This window comes from Camellia sinensis, chromosome 8 (genome assembly GCF_055761805.1).
Source record: "Camellia sinensis isolate YWXY chromosome 8, ASM5576180v1, whole genome shotgun sequence".
In the NCBI taxonomy this organism is placed as follows: Eukaryota; Viridiplantae; Streptophyta; class Magnoliopsida; order Ericales; family Theaceae; genus Camellia; species Camellia sinensis.
In genome coordinates this window covers 146,139,403-146,160,150 of record NC_138968.1, presented here as the reverse complement: position 1 = coordinate 146,160,150, position 20,748 = coordinate 146,139,403, and the positions used below count along the sequence as shown (strand labels likewise).

Here is a 20,748-nt window from a genome sequence, read left to right as displayed (position 1 = left end):
TCATTATAATTGTTTTCAAATACGTTTGTGGACTACTGATTAGATTTTTTGGTTGTTTAGTGGACTACGTTTGGTTTTGAGTTTACCCGGCTCACACTACTACATGTTTGGACAATTTGTTGACTATTATGTCATTTCTTGGAAATATTAATCATTTCATTGTTTTTCACATGCATTTGGGATGAATTTCCATTTTATGTTCCATAGCATCATAGACTAGTTTATTGACTTTAGTATTTTACAATAAAATTTAGGAATAATATTTGCTAGCATAATTATAGAAATAAAAATGTCACCAAAAAAAATATGATAATGTCATTTTTGTAATTTAGAGTCATCTTGACAGGTATTTTGTTCCAAAAAAATCCGTCATTCTATATTACTCTTTTTCGAAATTATTTACTTAATTACAGCTTTAATAAGTATGACACTTGAGTTAATAATGAGTGTCATCTTCAAATAGTTGTAAAATATATTTTTTTATACTTTGATATCAAAGGAATATTTAATTCAAATAAATGTATCAATTGATATATAGCTTTTTTTTTTTTTTTTTTTTTTTGAACTGGAAAAAAAGGGCTCTATGGTGTCATTACAGTCCCGTTAGGCCCTAACCCCGGGGTAACCGGTTGCCAGCTAAGAATTAACCCCCACCAAGTGAGGGACCCACCACCAGGGCATCAATTGATATATAGCTTTGACATGTAGTTTGTGTAGGCCATTAATTATTATATTCCCCAAACTGGACGTATTTTAGCATCTCATTACCCTCATAATTAATCACAATTTTATAATATTATAAAAGGTAAATAAGGTTCTAGAAGTAGAAGTTGGAGGGGTATTAGGGGAGACACTAAAGATTCCATGAAATGAGTGATTGATTACAAAGTAAAAGAAATGCAAAGTACCTAGCTTTGTTAGTTAGATCCGTTAGGTTTCACTTGTTTATAATCTACTTCTTTTAAAATGAATTAGTTTACATAAATAGAATCAATCACGTAAAATATAAGTGAAATAATTTGAATGAAATTGTATTTTTAGTGATGAATTCCATCATCTAATATGTATGACCAAAATTGATTAATACATTTAATTCTATGGTTGGTTCTGTTTCAATAATCATATAATAAATTTAAAAAATTTGCTTTTTTTTCTTTCTCGGTGAACCGCTTAAGTGGTTGTACTTGGAAAGAGTAGACTTTTTTTTTTCTTTTTTTAGCTTAAAAATAAATTAAATCCAAAAAAAATAAAATTAGATTATTTTTATTTTTATTTTTAAAGTGGGTCTTACATCCGTTTTCAAAAAAATAATTGAATCTAAAACTGACTTATTCTTAAGTGTAAGCAAACTAATTAGAATCATCTAAAAAGCAATTGGAATAAAATCTACTTGGATTTGTGTGTTTTCCACGTCAAATTTTTGTTTAAATAATGTTTCTTTAGAAATTCTCTTTTTTCCCAACAAAACACTTTCATTAAATCAAAACAATATAAAAGCATACACAATTAATTGAGAATTTTGTGTGTTTTGCATATTAGGTAAACTTTTCTTTTTGAGATGCCGTAAAAATCTTCGTTAGCAAATTTATATTATTAAAAACACTAACAAACTTATCAACAAATATACCAACTCGACACAATTAAGATCATGTACAAATTTTCTTTCGTAGTTGATATGTTCGATAGTATATTTTATTAATATTTTTAACTTTACTGAATTTATATGAGTGAGAACTGACTTATAATGCTTTTTATGGCAAACATATTGTACTCTCTATTCCTGTTCCATTACATTAGGAAGATTTTCTACTCCAAGAAAAATAACAGTGGAGAATTTGATTCTTCTCTTCTCCACTCATTGCAACCACAAAAGTATAGCAATTGCCTAACAATGGCATAATTTAGGCAGTATTAACTTTTTTTTTTTAGATAGGGCAGTATTAACCTTATGAGTAGCAATACTTGTGAGAGGGAAAAAAAAAATTTGAACCAACTAATGTAATTCAATAAGCTTAGTTAATTGGTTTCTTAGAATACAAAAATAAACGTAGTTGACATGAATAAAATCTACTAGAAGACCGTCTAAGACCCAAGTTGATCAAACTGGTACAATTTCCCTAGATAACAACTGATCAGCGTTAGATACACTCAAACAAATATGTAGATAGATGGAGGGATCCAAAATTGGTAAAATTCAAAATTGTAAAAAGTGTCCCTAGCCGACTACCGCTAGTCAAATAAAACTTATGGTGTTGATTTTAAATCCGTATAAGCTTGGTTGCTTGAGAGAAGATTATTATTAACTAATGAAGTCCTATGAACATGTTTTCTTTACAAGTGGGCATGTTGACCTCTTCTCTTCACACCCTCTCATACATGTTAATGGACAATCTATCAACAATTAGTACATGAATTGAACTTGAAAATTGTTGTAGAGTTGTTGATTGGATTCAATTAATTTAGCATGCGTTGAACAACGAACACCTTTTAACAGATACTATATATCACTTGTCAACTTGGGTTGGGTATTGGGTGTGCGAATGAGCTTAGTCTGATTATAGTAGGTAACCGCAAGTTGTGTGATAAAGACACTTATTACACAACATGAGATTGTTGACTTAATTGGCATTTTCTAAAAGAAATGATATTTACAGATACAGAAGAAATTCAAAAAGTAAAATTCATCCCCAAAAATTATTAATAAAAATAATAAAAGCAAATGAATTTCACACGTTATTTTTACCTCTTATTGGTATCCACACAAACAAACAAACAAACAAAAAAGAGTTAGAAATGCATCCAATGAAATTCACCCGTGTAATTTGACCTAAAAGTTACTTTGGTTGCTATTGTTTCAATATTCACGATCATAATCTAAGACTTTAAGTTCAATTTCAATCATATTAGGTTGTTTGGATGATCTAAATAAGTGTATTTTTTGACTTTTTATAAAAAGATGTGCAAAAAAGTAGAGAGGTAATATAATCCAAAAAATATAAAAAGATAAAAAGTGTGCTTATATAGCACACCCAAGGACACCATTAGACCCGGAGGGGAGGGAAGAGGTTTAGAGATACAATAGAAATCCAAGAACACATAATATAAGAGGAATTTCACCCATGTAATTTGACCTAGAAGTTACTTCGATCGCTAGCTATTGTTTCAATATTCACAATCATAATCTAAGACCAGTTCAATTTTAATCTAAGACCAGTTCAATTTCAATCAGATTCATTTATTCATTTAATTGTCTTACTAAGGGTTAGTAGAATGATAAGGACACCATTAGACCCCCCGCCGGGCGGGGGGGTGGGGGGAGGGGATTTAGAGATATGGTAAAAATCCAAGAACACATAATATAATAGGAATTTCAAAACACGGAAATCTTGAAATATAATCATGCAACATGAGTGCAAAAGGAATAGGGATTTCAAAGATGGTGCCTCAAAATAAACATATTAAAAAAAAGAAATATATATACATATATACAATACAAGCCTCTTTTAGTTACCGATAGCAATTTCATTTATAACCAATTTTCACCGATGGAAATGCTTGGACTATGTTTAGATTTAAGACTTGAGAAGGGAAAGAGAAAGGAAAGAAAAATCTAACTTCTATTTCATTCAAATTTTCCTTCATATTTTATTTCCCTCCACAAATCTTTAATCCAAACCACAGCTTATGTTCCAATTTTGGCTTTGAACTCCACAATTTCTAAAGCAAATTATAATTATTTTCTACATTAATCACTATTTCTTTATACTATATAAAATGCATTTATTGTCAAACCAACCTATAGAAGAGTCGAGAGTAAACCTAATATCATGCTTGATAGTTACAACTCATTAAAAAGAAAATCCTCGTGTTTTGATTATTTCTTCCAATGATAAAGACACCTTTAAAAATTGAAATTGCTTAAAATAAGTCATAGTTCATGAAAAATGCTCCATAAGTTTTTTTATTTATATAAAGTTTGCAAATTAGTGTGCCCTATCCTACTGTTAAGTCTGTGTTTAGATTAAAATTTTGAAAAAAAAAAATTGTGAAAAGAAAGAAAACGGAAGAAGTAAAGTTTGAAGTGAGAACTCCAACCATCTTCTGTATCAATGGAATTAATGAACCTAAGGCTTTGAAATTCCCAATTACTTTCTCAACCAAAGTTCATATACAATAGAGACCTAAAATGCAAATATTCCTTTTTAATTAATAAAACTAAAAGAGAGTAATAGATAAGTTTTGATTTCTTTCATAATTATCGATTAATTAAAGGTGCATGCGTACAAATATTCTCTATGTATAAAGATAAAGTATAATTCATGCTTATTAGGCTTTTTCTTTCTTTTCCCCAAATTATTCCACACCGTCGTAGAAGGAACAAGTTAGGCACAAGTTAGTGACATCTTGCAACAAAGTAAAACACTCTTCAAATCCAAGTAGTGTCATCAGATCACACTAATCTTGTGTGTATCGTTCCAGTTTTACCAGATGTCTTTAAAGGGACGAAAGTATTGGACTTATTGAAAACTTTAAATTACTAATCCAAGATTTGTCAGCTTAAGGCTGATTGAAGGGTAGTTTAGTACTTTTCATCAAAAGTGGGCATCCACTTGCTTAATTATTATTATTATATTATGTTAATTGTAGTGATTATTGTAGTTTACACAATATTAGAGTCAAACCCTTTTAGGCTTTGAAAGCAATGGCAAACATTTTTGTAGCCTTTTAGTGGCTGCTTTTTTCCTAACAGAGTCCCAACTCTTTCATATCTTTCTCCAACACAACAAAATAAAAACCAACCTTCCACTCAACAGAATACAAAATTGCCTCTAACCCTCATATATCTTTCTCTCTCTCTCTCTCCCCTACAATCAACCTTAAATTAGCCCTCTCCCAACCAGAAGACAACCCTACAAAACCAAAGCACGAGAGGTGTAGAAGTAGAGACCCATATCAATGGAGGACACACCAAAAATCCTAGAGGGAGAAAACCCATCCTCCTCTAAAAGCAATGGTGTTGAAAATCTTTCAACACCAAAACCTATATCCATATCCGAAGCCGATGGCAGTCCTACAACTACCTTCATTCAAGCAGACACAAATTCCTTCAAACAAGTAGTCCAAATGCTCACTGGTTCACCAGAAACCACCACCAACAAACAAACCTCCAAACTAGCCAGTCCGATCAAGACCGGACCCAAGAAACCGGGTTTCAAGCTCCACGAGAGAAGGAACACTCTCAAAAATCTCAAGATCATCCCTGGACTCGATCTGAGTTCTATGCTTTCTCCGACCCAATCCAAGATCATGTCACCAAGTGTTCTTGATCTTCATAAGCTTGTTCTTAGCCCCATCACACCATTGAACTCGGAGTCAATTTCAATTGACAGGACAAGTAATTTATCATCTCTAGAAGAAAAGGTCATAGCAGAGAAAGGTTTTTATCTGTATGCATCGCCGGTAACAACACCCAGAGGCTCAGAGCCTAGGCTTTTGCCATTGTTTCCGGTGACTTCTCCAAGAGTTTCGGGTATTTGAAGAATAGGTTTTTGTTGTTTGTTAGTAAGGTTTTAGTAGGAAGAAGCGAAGAAGATGAAATATTTGCGGAGAGAGATTGAGCTGTTAGTTGGAATTGAATATTTGCTGGTATAACAATCTAGTAGTTATAAGCTTCGTCCGTGGTTTTCTATTTAGTAGTCTGTTCTTGTTTGTGTTGGGATGACATGGATGCATTTCACCAAAAAATGGAATCATGTATTTACTAACAAAAAAAATAAAAAATCAGCTACATACACATCATTTTTTACTGCTTACTCACAATGTATAGTAAGGTCCACAACATCACCTGATGTAAAGAGTATACTGTAAAAAAAAGGTGTCCCTAATCTTATTCAACAAAGAAAGAAACTAGAATCAAGGGAGAGTTTCACTAGTATTACGTTGTGTTTGGTTAAAGAATTTAGAAAGAAATTTGAAAATGAAAAGGAAAAATGTGTGTAAAATTAAATGAAATGTAAGTATATTTTATTCACATTTTACTTATATTTTCTCTTTTCCTTTCTAAATCTCTTTCTAAATCTTTTAACTAAACACAACGTTAGTATTTTGGGGGTGGGGGCACTTGACTAGTTTGAGCAACTTTGTCAACTGGCCATATGATGTAGCAGTAGCACTTTATATAGCACTAATCATATCATTTGGATTAACTCGACCTTTTTATCTAAGAGCACTAACATTAATATGTAAAAGTACAAACGATTGAAACAATTACTTTATTTTGTAGGGATCACCAATTTTTTTTCTAAAAAAGTAAAAATTGTTGGCAACACTAAAAACTTACTAAAACACTTTTTACAAGCCTTAGCTAGATCCCACCATCACTTTGGTGTGTACCTACATTATTAAAATTATTAGCAAGAGTATACACTCGTTTTGATTTTCACTTCCAGAATTCAATTTTTTTTTTTAATTTTACTTTTTACTTCATTTTTTGTAATTTTTTATTTTTGCTGAATTTTTTTAATATTTTAAGTAATTTTTAATTTTTAACACATGCCTAATATAAATACACTTAAAAGTATAATATTTGTAAAAAAAAAAAATTTAAAAATTCACTAAATACCAAAAATACATATATATATATATATATGAAATTCAATATATTTTTCACATTTTTGTATATTTATCAATTTTTTAAAATATTTTTTCATAAATATTTTACTATTTAGATATATCTAAATAAGGTACATCTAAAAAAATAAAAAAATTACTTAAAATTTTAAAAATTTTCACTAAAAACAAAAAAAATGTGAAAAACAAAAAAACTCAATTTTCAAAAAATTAAATTCAAAAAATTAAAACCAAACACACTGATAATGTCTCCCACGTTTTATTGATTTGAAAGAAAAAATAACATATGAGCCAAAATAATTTTGCCAGTATAGTAAATGGAAAATGTCATGAACCCTAAATAATCTACCAAATATTTTACCAAACCTCTGGTGTTGAACCCACACACATATAAGAGATTTGATAAAACACTTCATAAATTATGTAAGGTCCTGGCATTACTCATTATAAATTGATTGACGACCATTTGGGTTCTTTCCATTGACTGTCATTAACTTCTTATGTTATTGCTTCATATTTCCCAAGACTCCGCTTGGATCGGTGTGTATTTTAAATTAGTAAAAGATTTGATCTTAATCTTTCAATGATAAGAACTCAAATCTAGACATGATAATTGAATTTCAAGATTGAGTCAATATGATGATAGATTTAAAACAACTATATAGAAGTATAATTATTTTAAATCATATTCTCTCTGGCTACAAAGATTCTACTAAAATGTATATCTTCTATCTCAAGTTATTTGTTTGCATTCAATTTATCCCTAGTTTACAATTGACAATATGCACTCTAGTAAAAAAAATTGGTCACACCTATCTCTGGCCATATCATATTTAAAATTTAAATTGGAAAAAACATTTCTCATTAATCAACATCAAAAATTCTTCATACAACAAATTGTGAAGCAAGGTTTTATGATTTCCATACATTTTTTGGAACAATTGGGACTTGTTTGATTGGGCAGATTATAAGATAGGATTGAGATTATTAATCCAAGACTCACATTCCATTATTTGGTAGAAATTTTTATTTTCCGAATTAAATTCCAACGAACAATCTACCAAACAAAATTGGCGAATTTTTTAATCCGACAACTAATAATGCAAAATATATATATATATATATATATACAAAATTTGGATTATATATTTCCATATCCATTACAAAACAAATATAGATAAAAAGGGATTATTCATTCCACCAATCTAACTGAATAACTAATTCTACACTAATTGTTAATTCCCGCACTATTAATCCTACTTATCAAACACTGCCTTAATAAATTGTTTCTGACACTTGTACACATAGGCTTACAAAAACCAGCAGTCGAATCGTAAACCATAAGTCGTCATAACCTACTACAAGTCTTCACCAAATCATGGAGTATTCAAAAAGACCCTTTCAAGAAGTGAACGCACGCCTCCATCAAAAAGTCTATCTACCTACTTCATAATTATTATACTTGATTTGTAAATTTAGTAATATTATTAACTCCAACAACAGCCAATAAACTCAATGAACTCATGGCTGGAATTGCTCCACCAAATCATAAACATCTAGAAAATGGCCGTCCACATTTTTTTTTTCTTTCTTTTTCCCCTTCTTTCTCTCTACAAAACATTATTCTAGAAGGGAAATGACCACCAAAGCGGCGTGACAAAATTACATGAGAATGTGATAAATGTTTAAAAATATGTAAAAATTCATAGAGATGTGTAAAATATATATTGGGATTCATTTGTTTGTGGCATTTTTTTCACCTTGATGACAACCTATTGGGCTTTCATTAACATGACCCATTCTATAAAACAGTGGAGAGTTGTAAACGTTAACTTATTATATACATTTATCATAACAGTACAACAGATCAGAAGATTACTTACAGTCAGATTTCTAGCAAAGATTCAATAGTTCTAAACCCATGATTTTCTGGGAGAGGTCTGTGTCCTGGCCGGATGGAGATCATCACTTCCAGACCTGAAACGTCGAGTAGCAATGTAGCATGCATTTACTTTTAGTTAAAAGAGAAAGATGGCAAACCACTTCTTTACAGCATTTCAAAAAATTATTGAGTGGGAACTAGGATGGACCTAGAGGGGGCAATCGCCCCCAATGATTTCAAAAAAAGCCCCTTTATATACTAGCATTAGCTATTTTTTTTTTTCAAATTATACAGAATCGCCCCCGCAAAGTTTAAAAAAGATTAAGTAGGTCTCTATATATATGAAACATGGGGTTCAAAGTACAAAATTTAACAATTTGGACAAAAAATAACCCCAAAAAAAATGGTTTCTCAAAACATGTGTGGATAGACTATCTTATAGTTGCTATCTTTTGTAATTCAACATGAATATAAGAAAACATGTTTATTATATATGTTTTTCATGTTATTTCACCTTTTATGTCAATAGAAATTGATGTTGTAGTCAATACTTTTTTTTCTTGTTAGAATCTTGGGTCTGTCATATAAGAAAACATGTTTATTATAGATGTTTTTCAAGTTATTTCACCTTTTATGTCGGTAGAAATTGATGTTGTAGTCAATACTTTCTTCTTCTTTTTCTTGTTAGAATCTTGGGTCCAATTCTCCCTAGGTGGGGACCTACCCAAGATATCACTAAGCAAACTAGACTAAAAATAAAATAAAATAAAAAATATGAGAGAGTAGCATTTACCTGCAGCCCGCGCAGATTCAGCTTCTTGTATGATGTTTGTCACAAATAACATATCTGCTGGCCTATCAACTCCCACCGTTCGCAAAATCTCAACATAACTTTGTGTATCTCTCTTGCTTCTGCACGTTGCAATTAGAAGATGACAGCTCCACTAAACCATGCAAGGCATAATAAAATTAATAACTGAAAACTGAAGCATGTGAACAAGAACATACCCAATGGTGGTGTCAAAAAACCCACACAAGTACATTCTCAAGTCCCCATAATTTGAATTGGCAAAAAGAAGCTGTTGTGCTTCTCTGCTATCACTAGAATATACGTAAACCTGAAACCAGTCAAACCATGGCAATATTAGGGCATCTCTAGCCCTTAATCAAATGTTGACTCAAATTTAATTTTGAGTAAAAATCACTTAAACAACCCTCCACTCCTTGACTCGAACATATCAAATTGAGTTGTATCCACTTCTTTATCCAAATCAAAGAGACCTATTTCCTTGCTCACATCTCCAATAGTCAAAAAAATAAAAACTACACGGTACCTGTGCATATATTTACCAGTTTGACATTTGCAATGGCATCCACCATTCATTGCTTAAACCAATCTATCTATACAACAGCAGCTAGTTGTCAAACCCCATTCATGGTTGAACCAACCTCTACATACATATGCAGAAAAAGCACCATAGCCCCACTCCAAACATTCCTCTCTTGCCTTTGCTTTACCAAACCAAAGCAAAATAAAACTCTCTCTCTCTTACCCTGTCCACAGAACACCCTCTCGTCGTTGGTCTACGATTCAAAAATCTGTAAACAAATTTTGTGGTTTCTTAATTACAAAGGACGCAACAAAGTGGAGGGAAGGGAAAAATTGAACTTTTCTTCCTCGATATTCCTTGTAGGTTGGTAGCTGGAAATTGCGGCAGCATCCAGGTAACTAGCGTAAAATCTATTCGGAAATGTTATACCCCATGCTAACAATATGATGCGCATCCACTATGCACATTTCAATTTCAAGGCCTAGATGCTTATAAGTAGTCTAAGAATCAACCAAATCACAAAAAGAACAAAAGCCCTTATACATACAATATAATTATCAAGGCCAAAATAAATAAATAAATAGCTATAGAATGTATATCAAGTGTCCAAAAAAATATAAAAAATAAAATGAGAGAAAAAATATATTCCATCAGTGAAGAAAAAATTGATAAATCAAAAAGAAAATAAACTCAGAAATAGCGATATAGCCGATATGAAAGGCAGAAACTTAAAAAGGGGAAGGGGAAGAGAAAGTACATTCAGAAAAAGAACAGAAAGACAAACCTTGATGCCCAAAGCATGCCACCTTTCAAGAGCTTCTGGTACATCATCAAATACTACACCAGCCAGCTCATTACTTTGAAACCCTGTCCTCCATATATGGCCCTGAATACAATAAATGCAGTGAAAAATAAAGTCTAAGTTCAGCAAGTCCCCAAAATTACATCTGTGGCAAGCTTACTTGAAGTTGTTCAAGGGCAGTAACTTTTCTGTTAGCATGAATCATTGCTTCCACATTAGCAGCCAAAGTTTCAATCACCATCTCTTTTCCCATGTAATCAGGGGCAACAGGCACAGAACCAGCAATGCCTTGCTTCAAATCACTTTGAATCTGCCAAAGGATACGAGAAAATTGGAGAACCAAAAGAAGGTGATATTTTCATCCAGTCCTAAGCTCACACACAAAAACCAAAAACCACCAGACCAGTGGATAAGTTTCCCCCAGTTTTGACAAACTATATTCACATGGCCATGGTCATTGTTAACCACTGTGGGACGAGGCTTTTAGGATTGTAACATACCACTAAACTACGCAATATGAGTAAAGAGAAAAAGGTATGACCAGAAGAATTGTGTGAAATAAGTGAATTCATCCAGTTTAGACATTCTTGATTGAGAAAAAATTATTCCCTCCATATAGAAAGAGACTCCAGCCCACTCTATTGACAATGGTAGCCCTATCCCTTTTAGCATTCTTCACTCACCTATTAGTTTTCAACATGATGGTATTATGCCCATACACAATAGTAAGGCGTTTTAATCTGAGTACAGGTCACACCTTCCGCAGCTCAAACCCATCTAATCTCATACTTGAAGTGGTGTTGGCGCTGATAGCAAATTACACAAACCCTTAGGCAGAACTCACTCTTGAAAACTGGTTTTCAAGGGGAGGGTGCCCAATAGCTTATATTCACATGGCCAACCTCATTGTTAACCAATGTGGGACAACTATTGGGATAGTAACATTTAAAATTTAACCCCCAAAAAATGCAAAGATCAGTCAGAGAGTCCATTAGACAATGATTAATTGGGAAGAGTACATAAAATTGCTCATATCATTCAACATATTTTTCAATACATGCATCTAACTTCACAGTGAACAGAACATAAAGAGTGAATGTGCACCATAGTTGTTGGCACATAAATTTCAACCAAAGTTTGTGTTAAAATTTCAAATACGGTCAATCAGTCAATGACACGTATAGAGCCTATGATAGGAATGTTGTAGGTAATCACTTCCTAAAAAGATCAATATGATCCGTTGAAATGCATAAATAAAACGACATCGTATCTCAAGGCGTTATTCAAAATACTCAAATGGCACGTGGAACTTACGAAAGATGACACCTGTAGAACCTACAACAAGGACACCACACAGGATGAAATCTAAAAGATCAATCTGGTTAATCAGATGTACGATTAATCATATAGCACTATCATTCAAAATTCAAATGGCGTTATCATTCAATTTGAATTCAAATTGAGGATGAGGCACTCTTATCACTTGGATGACCCTTTATAAATATGAGAACCATCACACAAGAGAGGATCGAAAAATCAGGGATCAGAAAAAATCAGAAGTGAGAAGATCAGAGGGAGAGAGAAAGAAATCAAGAGCTAAAGAAGTCATTACAAGAAAGAAGAAAAGAGACACAGAGAACTCAAGAGCCTACGCCACAAACGCAGAATGGCGATGAATAGGTAAAAGGTTCCAAACCCAAGAATTGTACTTTGTATTGAAGGGTTCAAAACCCATAACAATTTTAATAAAATATTCATTTTTCTTAAATTGTCTTCTGTTATTTATTTTTTTTCTTTATTAATCAAAGGTTTCATTTATATAAAATATGTAATTAACGATCTGGAATATAGAACGGAAATAAAAACCTGCTACTCAAATAATCAACATTGTTTAGTCCAAAAACTAAACAGTGAGTGGACATTTGTAACATAAAATTTTGAAATATGTTGAAACACTTCATTGTTTCAAAATTTGTGTCTACAAATTCTGGCACGCCCAGTGAGACCTATTCCTCCTCCCATCTTTTGAAGAACAAATAAAAATATATATATTTGAAACCTACTGACAAATTCTTTTGTTATAGGAATGCTGGAGCAATTGTCAAGAGGCTACCCTACACTCTGGTGGTTCTGAAATCATGAAAGGTGGAGATAGCACTCATCACCTGAGGGCAAGTCTTTGAAAAGCGGTTGCGGTCGCCGTAACGGTGGCGGTGGCACGGTTGCGGTTGCGGGGTGTAAAAGCCGTAGTGTAACGGTTGCGGTAACCGGAACCGTGAATTTTTTTATTTTTTGCACAATTTAAAAAAACTTACCGATACGCATATTTTTTTTCCATAATCATATTTATTGAGTTTTAAAATAAATATTGATCAATTTTTGTAAATTTTTAAATATGATTCAATATATTTTATATTTTTAAATCACTATAAATCAAGTTTTTTACATTTTATTTTAATAATTAATGACTTTGTATATCATAAATCCATATTATGCTTGTGGCAACAAAAAAAGAAATTATTGGACTTAGATGTATAAAATTATTTTTTTAATTATTATACTTGTGGAAGCATATGCAACTTTTAATTTGAATAGTCTTTAAAAAAAAATTATACATGCTAATGTAATCATATAAAAATTGAAAAATAAATTATCAAGATTTTTTTTTTTGTTTGGGTTTAGATCACTTGAATATTCATTCTCTTTTTGGATAACTAGTAAATAAAAATAAAATAAACTAATCAAAAAAAATTGAAATGTATAAAAAAATGTATTAATATATAATTATAGGAGTTATGTTTTTTAGATATTTTACAAAAAATCAATCACTAAACAATGACAAAAGTAAAAGAATAAATAATAGACTAAATATATATATATATATATATAAATAGATAATGACTACAGTTATTATTATTATTATTATTATCAAACAATATATAGATAGACGTACACAAACAAAATGGTTGAGTGATAGCAACTGAATAGAATTGCATAGGTCTTACAGCTTTAACAAATCACCTTCTCTCTTCTCTCTCTCTATCTTTTACTCTTCCATCTTTCTTTTTCACCTTCCCTCTGCTCTCTCTATCCCTCTTCCCCTATTGTTAGCTTTTTTGTTTTTGTTTTTTTCGAAAGAAGCAGTTCGGAACCATTACGTAACGGTGCGTAACAGGCCGTTATGGCCGTTACAGCACCGCTACGGCAACCGCTACAGCCGACACACCTGTGAATTTCAATCACACTACAAAAGCGGCCGTAATGGGTGGCGGTAACCACCAAAACCGTTACGTAACGGCGTTACGTAACGGTTGCGGCCGCTTTTTAAAACCTTGCCCGAGGGGCTCTGGAGCGAATGCTCTTGGCTGTCCCAAAGACAGAGCCAGTGAAATCCTAGAAAGATGCACTTCTTTCCCCAGCACTTGTCGCCCAAGGGGCTCCGAAGCGAATACTCTCGGCTGTCGCAAAGGCAACTGGCATCATGAAGGTCACACTTCTTCAGAAAGCTAAAAGTTTGAGAAAGATCGCTGAAGATTATGTGAAAGCGTCGAAGTAGTACGCAACCATGAGGGCCACAGCCCGAACGAAGAGCTTTTTAATTCAAGCAAATGAGGCTAATCAGTTTGCAACTACGGCCTTTGTTGCAACTTCAACGGGGGCAACAAAAAATATTGTGGCCCAACTACTCAGAAGGGTAGAAGACTATTAAAATGGCGGAGTCTGCCAAGAAAAGGACCTCTGCTGAAAACATAGCCATCATTAGGGCCATTGGGAGGAGGGTAATGACCCAAACTCCTATTGATGGAAAAACAACCACCTCTATTGACAAAAAAACAACTGAGGCCTACAAACCGATAGTTTTGTTCTATGTAGCACGGACACGGGCACGGGACACGATACGGACACGACACGAACACACGAAAACGCAATTTTTCAAAAAATAGGGGACACGATACGCTGAGGACACGTTTAATATATATAATTTTATTTATTCATTATATGTCTAAAATAAAAATAAAATCATTAATTCTTATACAATCAAAATAATAATAAAATTAATAAATATATATTTTTTTAAAATTAATAAAAAATGAGTTTTTTTAAATAAAAATAATTTATTTTATGAATTTTAAGTTTAACATAAAAATAAGGATAAAGAAAAAAGAAAAAAGAAAAAAAAAAGAGGGGGAGAGAGACGTTGAATCAAAAGAAAAGAAAAAAATATAAAAGAGAAAAGATAGAGGAGAAAAAGTGAAGTCAAAAAGGTAGAGGGAAAGAGAGTCAGAAAAGGGAGAGACGAAAGGGAGGAGGAGAGGAAGAAAATGAAGAGGAGAAGAAGAACAGAGATGATGGAGACAGAGAAGACGAAGAGAAGGAGAAGAAGAGAAGAAGAAGAATGCCTCAGCTTCAGCTTCTTGGATCTGAACAGGTTAGTTTCTCCTCTCCCTCGATCTCTTTCTCTCTTTCTCTGTCTTTTCCTCCCTCGATCTCTCTCTTTCTCTATCTCCCTCGATCCCTTTCTCTCTTTCTCTGTCGATCAAGGAAAACAATTAGGGCTTCTTCGATTCACCTCACGAGTGTCCAAAAAGTGTCCCGTCGTGTCCATGGCGTGTCCGACTAGAAGATTTCAAAAAAAAAAAGGAGACACATTAGAGAGAGTGTCGAACACGTGTCTACCGCGTGTCCGACGCGTGTCCGTGTCCGACACGTGTCCGACACTCGTACGCAGAGGCTGAGAACGTGTCGGTGCTTCATAGGTTTTGTTCAAAGCGCAAAGTCTGCCTATTCAGAACCCAATCATTTCTAAGGGTCCAAATCAGAAAAAAGGAGCACCCGTTGGCCATACGGGGTTTGAATTAACATCAAATGGAGGAATTTGCAAAAATGCAAACGAATCCTTTTATGTCCATAGGGGCTCGACTTGATATGTCATCAGATTGTCCAGTTTCGAAAAGACAAAGGCGAAGAAAAAATAAGGTTTTAAAGAAACTAGAACGAAAAACAATGGCGACAATTGTTATAGGAGCTGTTGAAAAGGCTCTCTCAAAAGATGAACGTCAAAAACAAATTGAAAGTCCTGTCTTTATTGGAAAGTCAAACCTCTCAAAGGCATAGGGTAAACGACCCTTGGAAAATATTTCTACCTTAATCAAACTATCTATGGAGGGAATAAGAAAAGGGCCTATAACAAGATTCTGTCTCATCTAATTCGTCTGTTTCAACGAATATTGAAAACGATGAATTGAGAGATGTCAACAAAATCGTTGCAGTTATGATGACTAATGTTGAAAAGGAAGGTGAAAATTCGCAGGTCCAACAGGGCCAACAAGGTCTCAAGGAAAAAGTGGTGGCCCTACAAGAACAATTTAAGGAAAGAGAACGGGAAATGGCTGCCATGTTGAAGCAAATACAACAGTTGTAGGCCCAAATGACAAGAACAAGAAGTGCACCCAAACAAATGGCACAACCTGTAGTAGGGACATCCGCAGGCATACAAAGCACACTAGCCCCAGGGGGCAATGGGCCTTGTTACTTTGATCTAACCAGTGGTGGTATGAATCCAATGCTCATGGCCATGATTGATGATATGGTAAGGAAACAAGTAAAGAAAGTCAAGGAGAAAGATGATGAGAACTTTCGAATAATTATAGAGCCTTACCTAGCATGGACAGATGTTGTTCCATTTCTTTCTGGCTTTTCCCAATCAGATTTGGGACAGGAGATCCAAGACAACATGTGGCTCATTTTTTTTTCCAGATGTGGGCCAATAGCCCAGAATGAGGCCCTTTGCCTACAGCTATTTGTTCAATCACTAGAAAGTTCTGCATTTACATGGTATGCTAACCTTCCTGAGGGATCAATCCCAAATTCAGATTCCATGGTGAACAAGTTCCTTAAACAGTTCTGCAACACGCAAAGGCGAGTCGGTGTACCAGAATTGACTGAGACCAAGCAACATGACAATGAACCTATTATAAATTTCATTGCAAGGTGGCGAACTTTGACATTTGCCTATCCTCAAAAGTTCACGTAATTAGAGTTAATTCGGATGTGCCTTAACAACTTCTGACGTGAGCTCTCTATGACTCTTATGGCTCAAACTTTTGAAGGATTAAACAATCTATGCGCTAAAGCTCATGATATGGAGCTACATCTGGCTAAGCGAAGGAGGTCTACGGTGGTTGAAAGGGTTGAGTCCTCAACAGGGTCCTGTTGTAGTTGGGGCTAAAAAGCCTAAGGAATTCAAAAAGGTGACTATGAAAGAAAGGCTGGAGAAGAAATATTCTTTTACAGACGATCTGGTCGAAGACTTGTTTGAAGATCTGTTGGAGCAAAGTTGATTGCTCTCCCTGAGGTGAAAAGACCACATGAGGTAGGAAAAACGATCAATTCAAAGTATTACCCCTACCATCGTTTGATTAGCCATCCAATAAAGAAGTGCTTTGTTCTGAAAGATAGAATTTAGGAACTTCTAGACTCCAAGATTATTAAGCTCCCTCCTCAAAAGAAAACATCTGCTAACCCAATCATGATCGATAATGATAATGAAGGTAAATGGGTCATTTATCAATCGAAAAGCATGAAGAAAAATCAAAATGCCACAGTGAAAGCTAGAAATGTGGTTGTTTCTACAATACAACAAAGACCAAAAATTTCCAAGAAGCAAAATCCAAAAGTTTCCAAGAAATAAAAAAAGGCTAAAGTGGGTAAGAGAAAAGGAAAGAAGGACCCAAAAAAGGAAAAAATGGAAAAAGTTGGTTCTTGATTAACAATTAGAACAATGTCACCTTAACCCAGTCACTTCGGAGAAATTCCTGCCTTCAAAATTTCAATCTTTGGACTTGCAGACATATTTTGATAAAAGGAGGGAGGAAAAGTTTACTTTGGCCCCTTACCTAACCATCATTGTTTTAAGTGATGACGAGGAAGATGAGAATGAAGTTTGTTCAAAAGTTAGGAAAAGAGATTGTATCACATCTCCTGTCTGTATACCTAACTCTCCAGAGTATACACTAACTTCTCCAGAATACACACCAGCCTCACCAGAGTAGACACCAGCTTCTCTGGAGTACACGTCAGCTTCTCCAGAGTACACACTAGAAGCCTTTTCTCCAGAATATTTGCCAGTACCACCAAGGAACTATCAAAACACTCCAGAATATGTTAAGGGGAACAGAACAAGGAGATATTGGGTGCAAGTCTGACTCTAAGCTTGTGAAAAAGGCGAAAAATGACTGCACTTCAAGGATGATGAGGTGAATGGCAAGTGTAGGTCAGATGATAAAATATGAAAACATTTAAATAAACAAGCAAAGTCATCTCAAATTGAGGATCCTAATGAAGATTGGGAACTTGACTTTTCTCCTGATAGTTCACCATACACATCTCCAGCCAGGACATACGATGGAGAAAATGTATCAAGTGACCACTTTGACTTTCCTTGTGATGTCATCGCGGTGGACGTAAATTTTTAAGAGCGAGAAATACATATCATTCGCAATTCAAGTGATGATGAGAAAGCAATTGAAGCTAGAAGAGAAGCAGAACATCAGGCAAAAGTAACACTCTCTTTAACAGATGAGGGTATTGAAGCCCATCAAAATTTGATTATTGAAAGAAATCAAATTTCTAGACATCCTTTCCCTAATTGGGTTGAATGGGTCCAGTTCCCACGAGGATATACAGTACCTTGTTTTCCCTTATATAATGGGATAGGTTGTCCAAGGCGCCATTAGGTTTGTTTCCTTGCACAATGTGGAAACACAGTAAAAAGCCAGGCATTTCTTTTACGGCAGTTCATTCTTTCTTTGGATGGGTGGGTAGCATATTGGTACTTCAGCTTGCTACCTAATTCAATCCCAGATTGGGACACCATGGCTGATCGATTCTATAGGACATTTTATAAACTATGGCCAATAGAAATCGAGATGTCAAAACTTTTGGAGGACAAGGGTACATCTACTCAAAAATATGATCTCATAGAAGGCACAATTGAGGAGAAGATCGAAATTGCCCTTGATCTTCGAGAGATGGGCACTTATCGCCCAATGGATTGGTTCCCTTCATGGGTAGAGCAAACACCATTTCCCAAGGGATACGAACTTCCAAATTTTGTCCTACATGAGGGGTATGGAGATCCTAAAAAACATATTAGGCGTTTTTTAAAACAGTGTGGGGAAACAACTCCAAATCAAGCACTTTGCCTAAGACAATTCCCTCTTTCTTTTGAGATGATCGCCTTTGACTGGTATTGCTCCCTCGAAGGGATTGTTGTGCCTAGTTGGGAGGCCATGAAGAACGGTTTTGTAGAATCCCAATGCTTTTATAGGCATAACTCTTGGTACCTAAAAAATGGGAGAAGAATGCAGTTCCAAGAAGATGGAGAAGTGACTGATGATGATGATCACTCTGCAGCTGGACCAGTTAACATGGTCCAAATAAGTGATGGAACTAAAGAAGTTAACGTTAATGAAAAGGCTGTTGCTGAATTATGCCAGACTTACTTGACCTACCGGAGGAAATTATGAAATCCTCAGGACCCTCAAGCGTCAAAAGTTCCACAGGTTTTGCCGGAGGAAGAGCAAGTGAAATATGATGTACTAGCTCATCTAAAAAAAATTACAAAGAAAATGTCTCCAGAGCTTCGAAAGTCTTTAATATATGCCCTATTCAAGCCAGAGGACTTCCACAAAGAAATCGAAGGTAGAAATCAAGAGAAGACAACTACATGCATGGCTATGGTAACCTTTAGTGACAATGACATGTGTGCGGAAATGGCAAACCGTAATTGGCCTTTGTTTATCACTGGGCTTATCCAAGATATGAAAATTTCTCGAATTCTGGTTGATAGAGGATCTGCGGTAAACCTCTTGCCTCGAAGGGCCTTAAACCTATTAGGGGTTCAAATTTCACAACTTCGCCCAAGTCATTTGGTCATTTAAGGATTCAATCAGAATGAACGATGTCCAATAGGGAAGATTGAATTGCAAACCAAGTTTGGGGATATTGAAGAAAGTACTGAGTTTTTGGTTATTGATGTAGACACCACCTATAATGCTTTGCTTGGGAGACCATGTGTTAAAAGTGATGAATATTATTGATTGATTGATTGTTACAAGATACATGTTTACAATTCCTATACAATCTATATATAGAAGAAAATGTGGTAGTAGGTGTAGTGGAGGTGATAGTGGGTTAGGTGAAGTGGAGTGTGTGGTGAAGTGGAGGTAGGTGAAGTGGAGTGTGTAGTGGAGTAGGTGAAGGTAAAGATGGTGGTAGGTGTAGTAGGTGTGGTAGTAGGTGGTGGTAGGTGTAGGTAAATTCTAACAGCCCCCCGCAAACTCAAGGAGGATAGAAACTAACCAACTTGAGTTTGGAGAGAGGAACAAAACAAGAAAATACAGAAAAAATAAAATACAGATAGGAGACACTGTATGGTCGTGTCAGACCGTTGGTGAAGACACTGAAAGGTGGTGTCATAACGTGGTAGAGGACACTGTATGGGGGTATCATAACGTTGTAGAGGACACTGTATGGTGGTGTCATAACGTTGTAGAAGACACTGTATGGTGGTGTCATACCGATGTAGAAGACAGTTTATGGGGTCATGTCAGACCGTTGTAGAAGACAGTTTATGGGGTCATGTCGGACCGTTGGTGAAGACAATGTTGTGACAGTTTACAGAGTCTTGTCGGACCCATAAAGGAGCTAACCAGAATCAATGTCGGGACAGTTTACAGAGTCTTGTCGGACCCATAAAGGAGCTAACCGGAATCAATGTCGGGACAGTTTACAGAGTCTTGTCGGACCCTTGGAAAAGCTAACCGGAATCAAATGTCGGGACAGTTTACAGAGTCTTGTCGGACCCTTAAAAAGTCGCACCCTCAAAAGGTGTGCCCAATTTTGTCAAAAGGCGTGCCATCAAAAGGCGTGCCCAATTCATCAAAAGGCGTGTCCACTTTATCGAAAGATGTGCCATGAAAAGGCGTGCCAGTTTGTCGGGCGGCAAGAGGCGCGCGATACGCGTGGCTGCCGCGGCTATTTAACCAAGACGAAGGCTGAGGCTGAGGCATACCATTCTGAAACCTCTGAAACCAACCCTT

General features: G+C 34.8%; 1 protein-coding gene and 1 pseudogene across 9 annotated transcripts in view; one reads left to right on the top strand and one right to left on the bottom strand.

The window, feature by feature from the left end:
* The first annotated feature begins 4,765 nt into the window (after positions 1–4,765).
* Positions 4,766–5,799, top strand: LOC145797177 (VQ motif-containing protein 4 pseudogene; annotated as a pseudogene). The gene has a single exon (XR_014338382.1). The product of XR_014338382.1 is annotated as a VQ motif-containing protein 4 pseudogene (transcript).
* A 2,513-nt stretch (positions 5,800–8,312) lies between these two features.
* Positions 8,313–20,748, bottom strand: part of LOC114303792 (putative bifunctional methylthioribulose-1-phosphate dehydratase/enolase-phosphatase E1 2) — a 49,611-nt gene continuing 37,175 nt past the window's right edge. For 6 of the 8 annotated variants that reach the window (XM_082883689.1, XM_082883690.1, XM_082883691.1 and 3 more), the window contains 5 exons: positions 10,806–10,955; positions 10,628–10,729; positions 9,521–9,630; positions 9,306–9,424; positions 8,313–8,607 (listed from right to left, as the gene is read on the bottom strand). In XM_082883689.1, the coding sequence (XP_082739815.1) occupies positions 8,516–8,607; positions 9,306–9,424; positions 9,521–9,630; positions 10,628–10,729; positions 10,806–10,955 (573 nt within the window). In that variant the 3' untranslated portion in view covers positions 8,313–8,515. The remainder of the gene's footprint in view (positions 8,608–9,305; positions 9,425–9,520; positions 9,631–10,627; positions 10,730–10,805; positions 10,956–20,748) is intronic. The other 2 variants (XR_014338379.1, XR_014338380.1) reach the window with 1 other exon arrangement.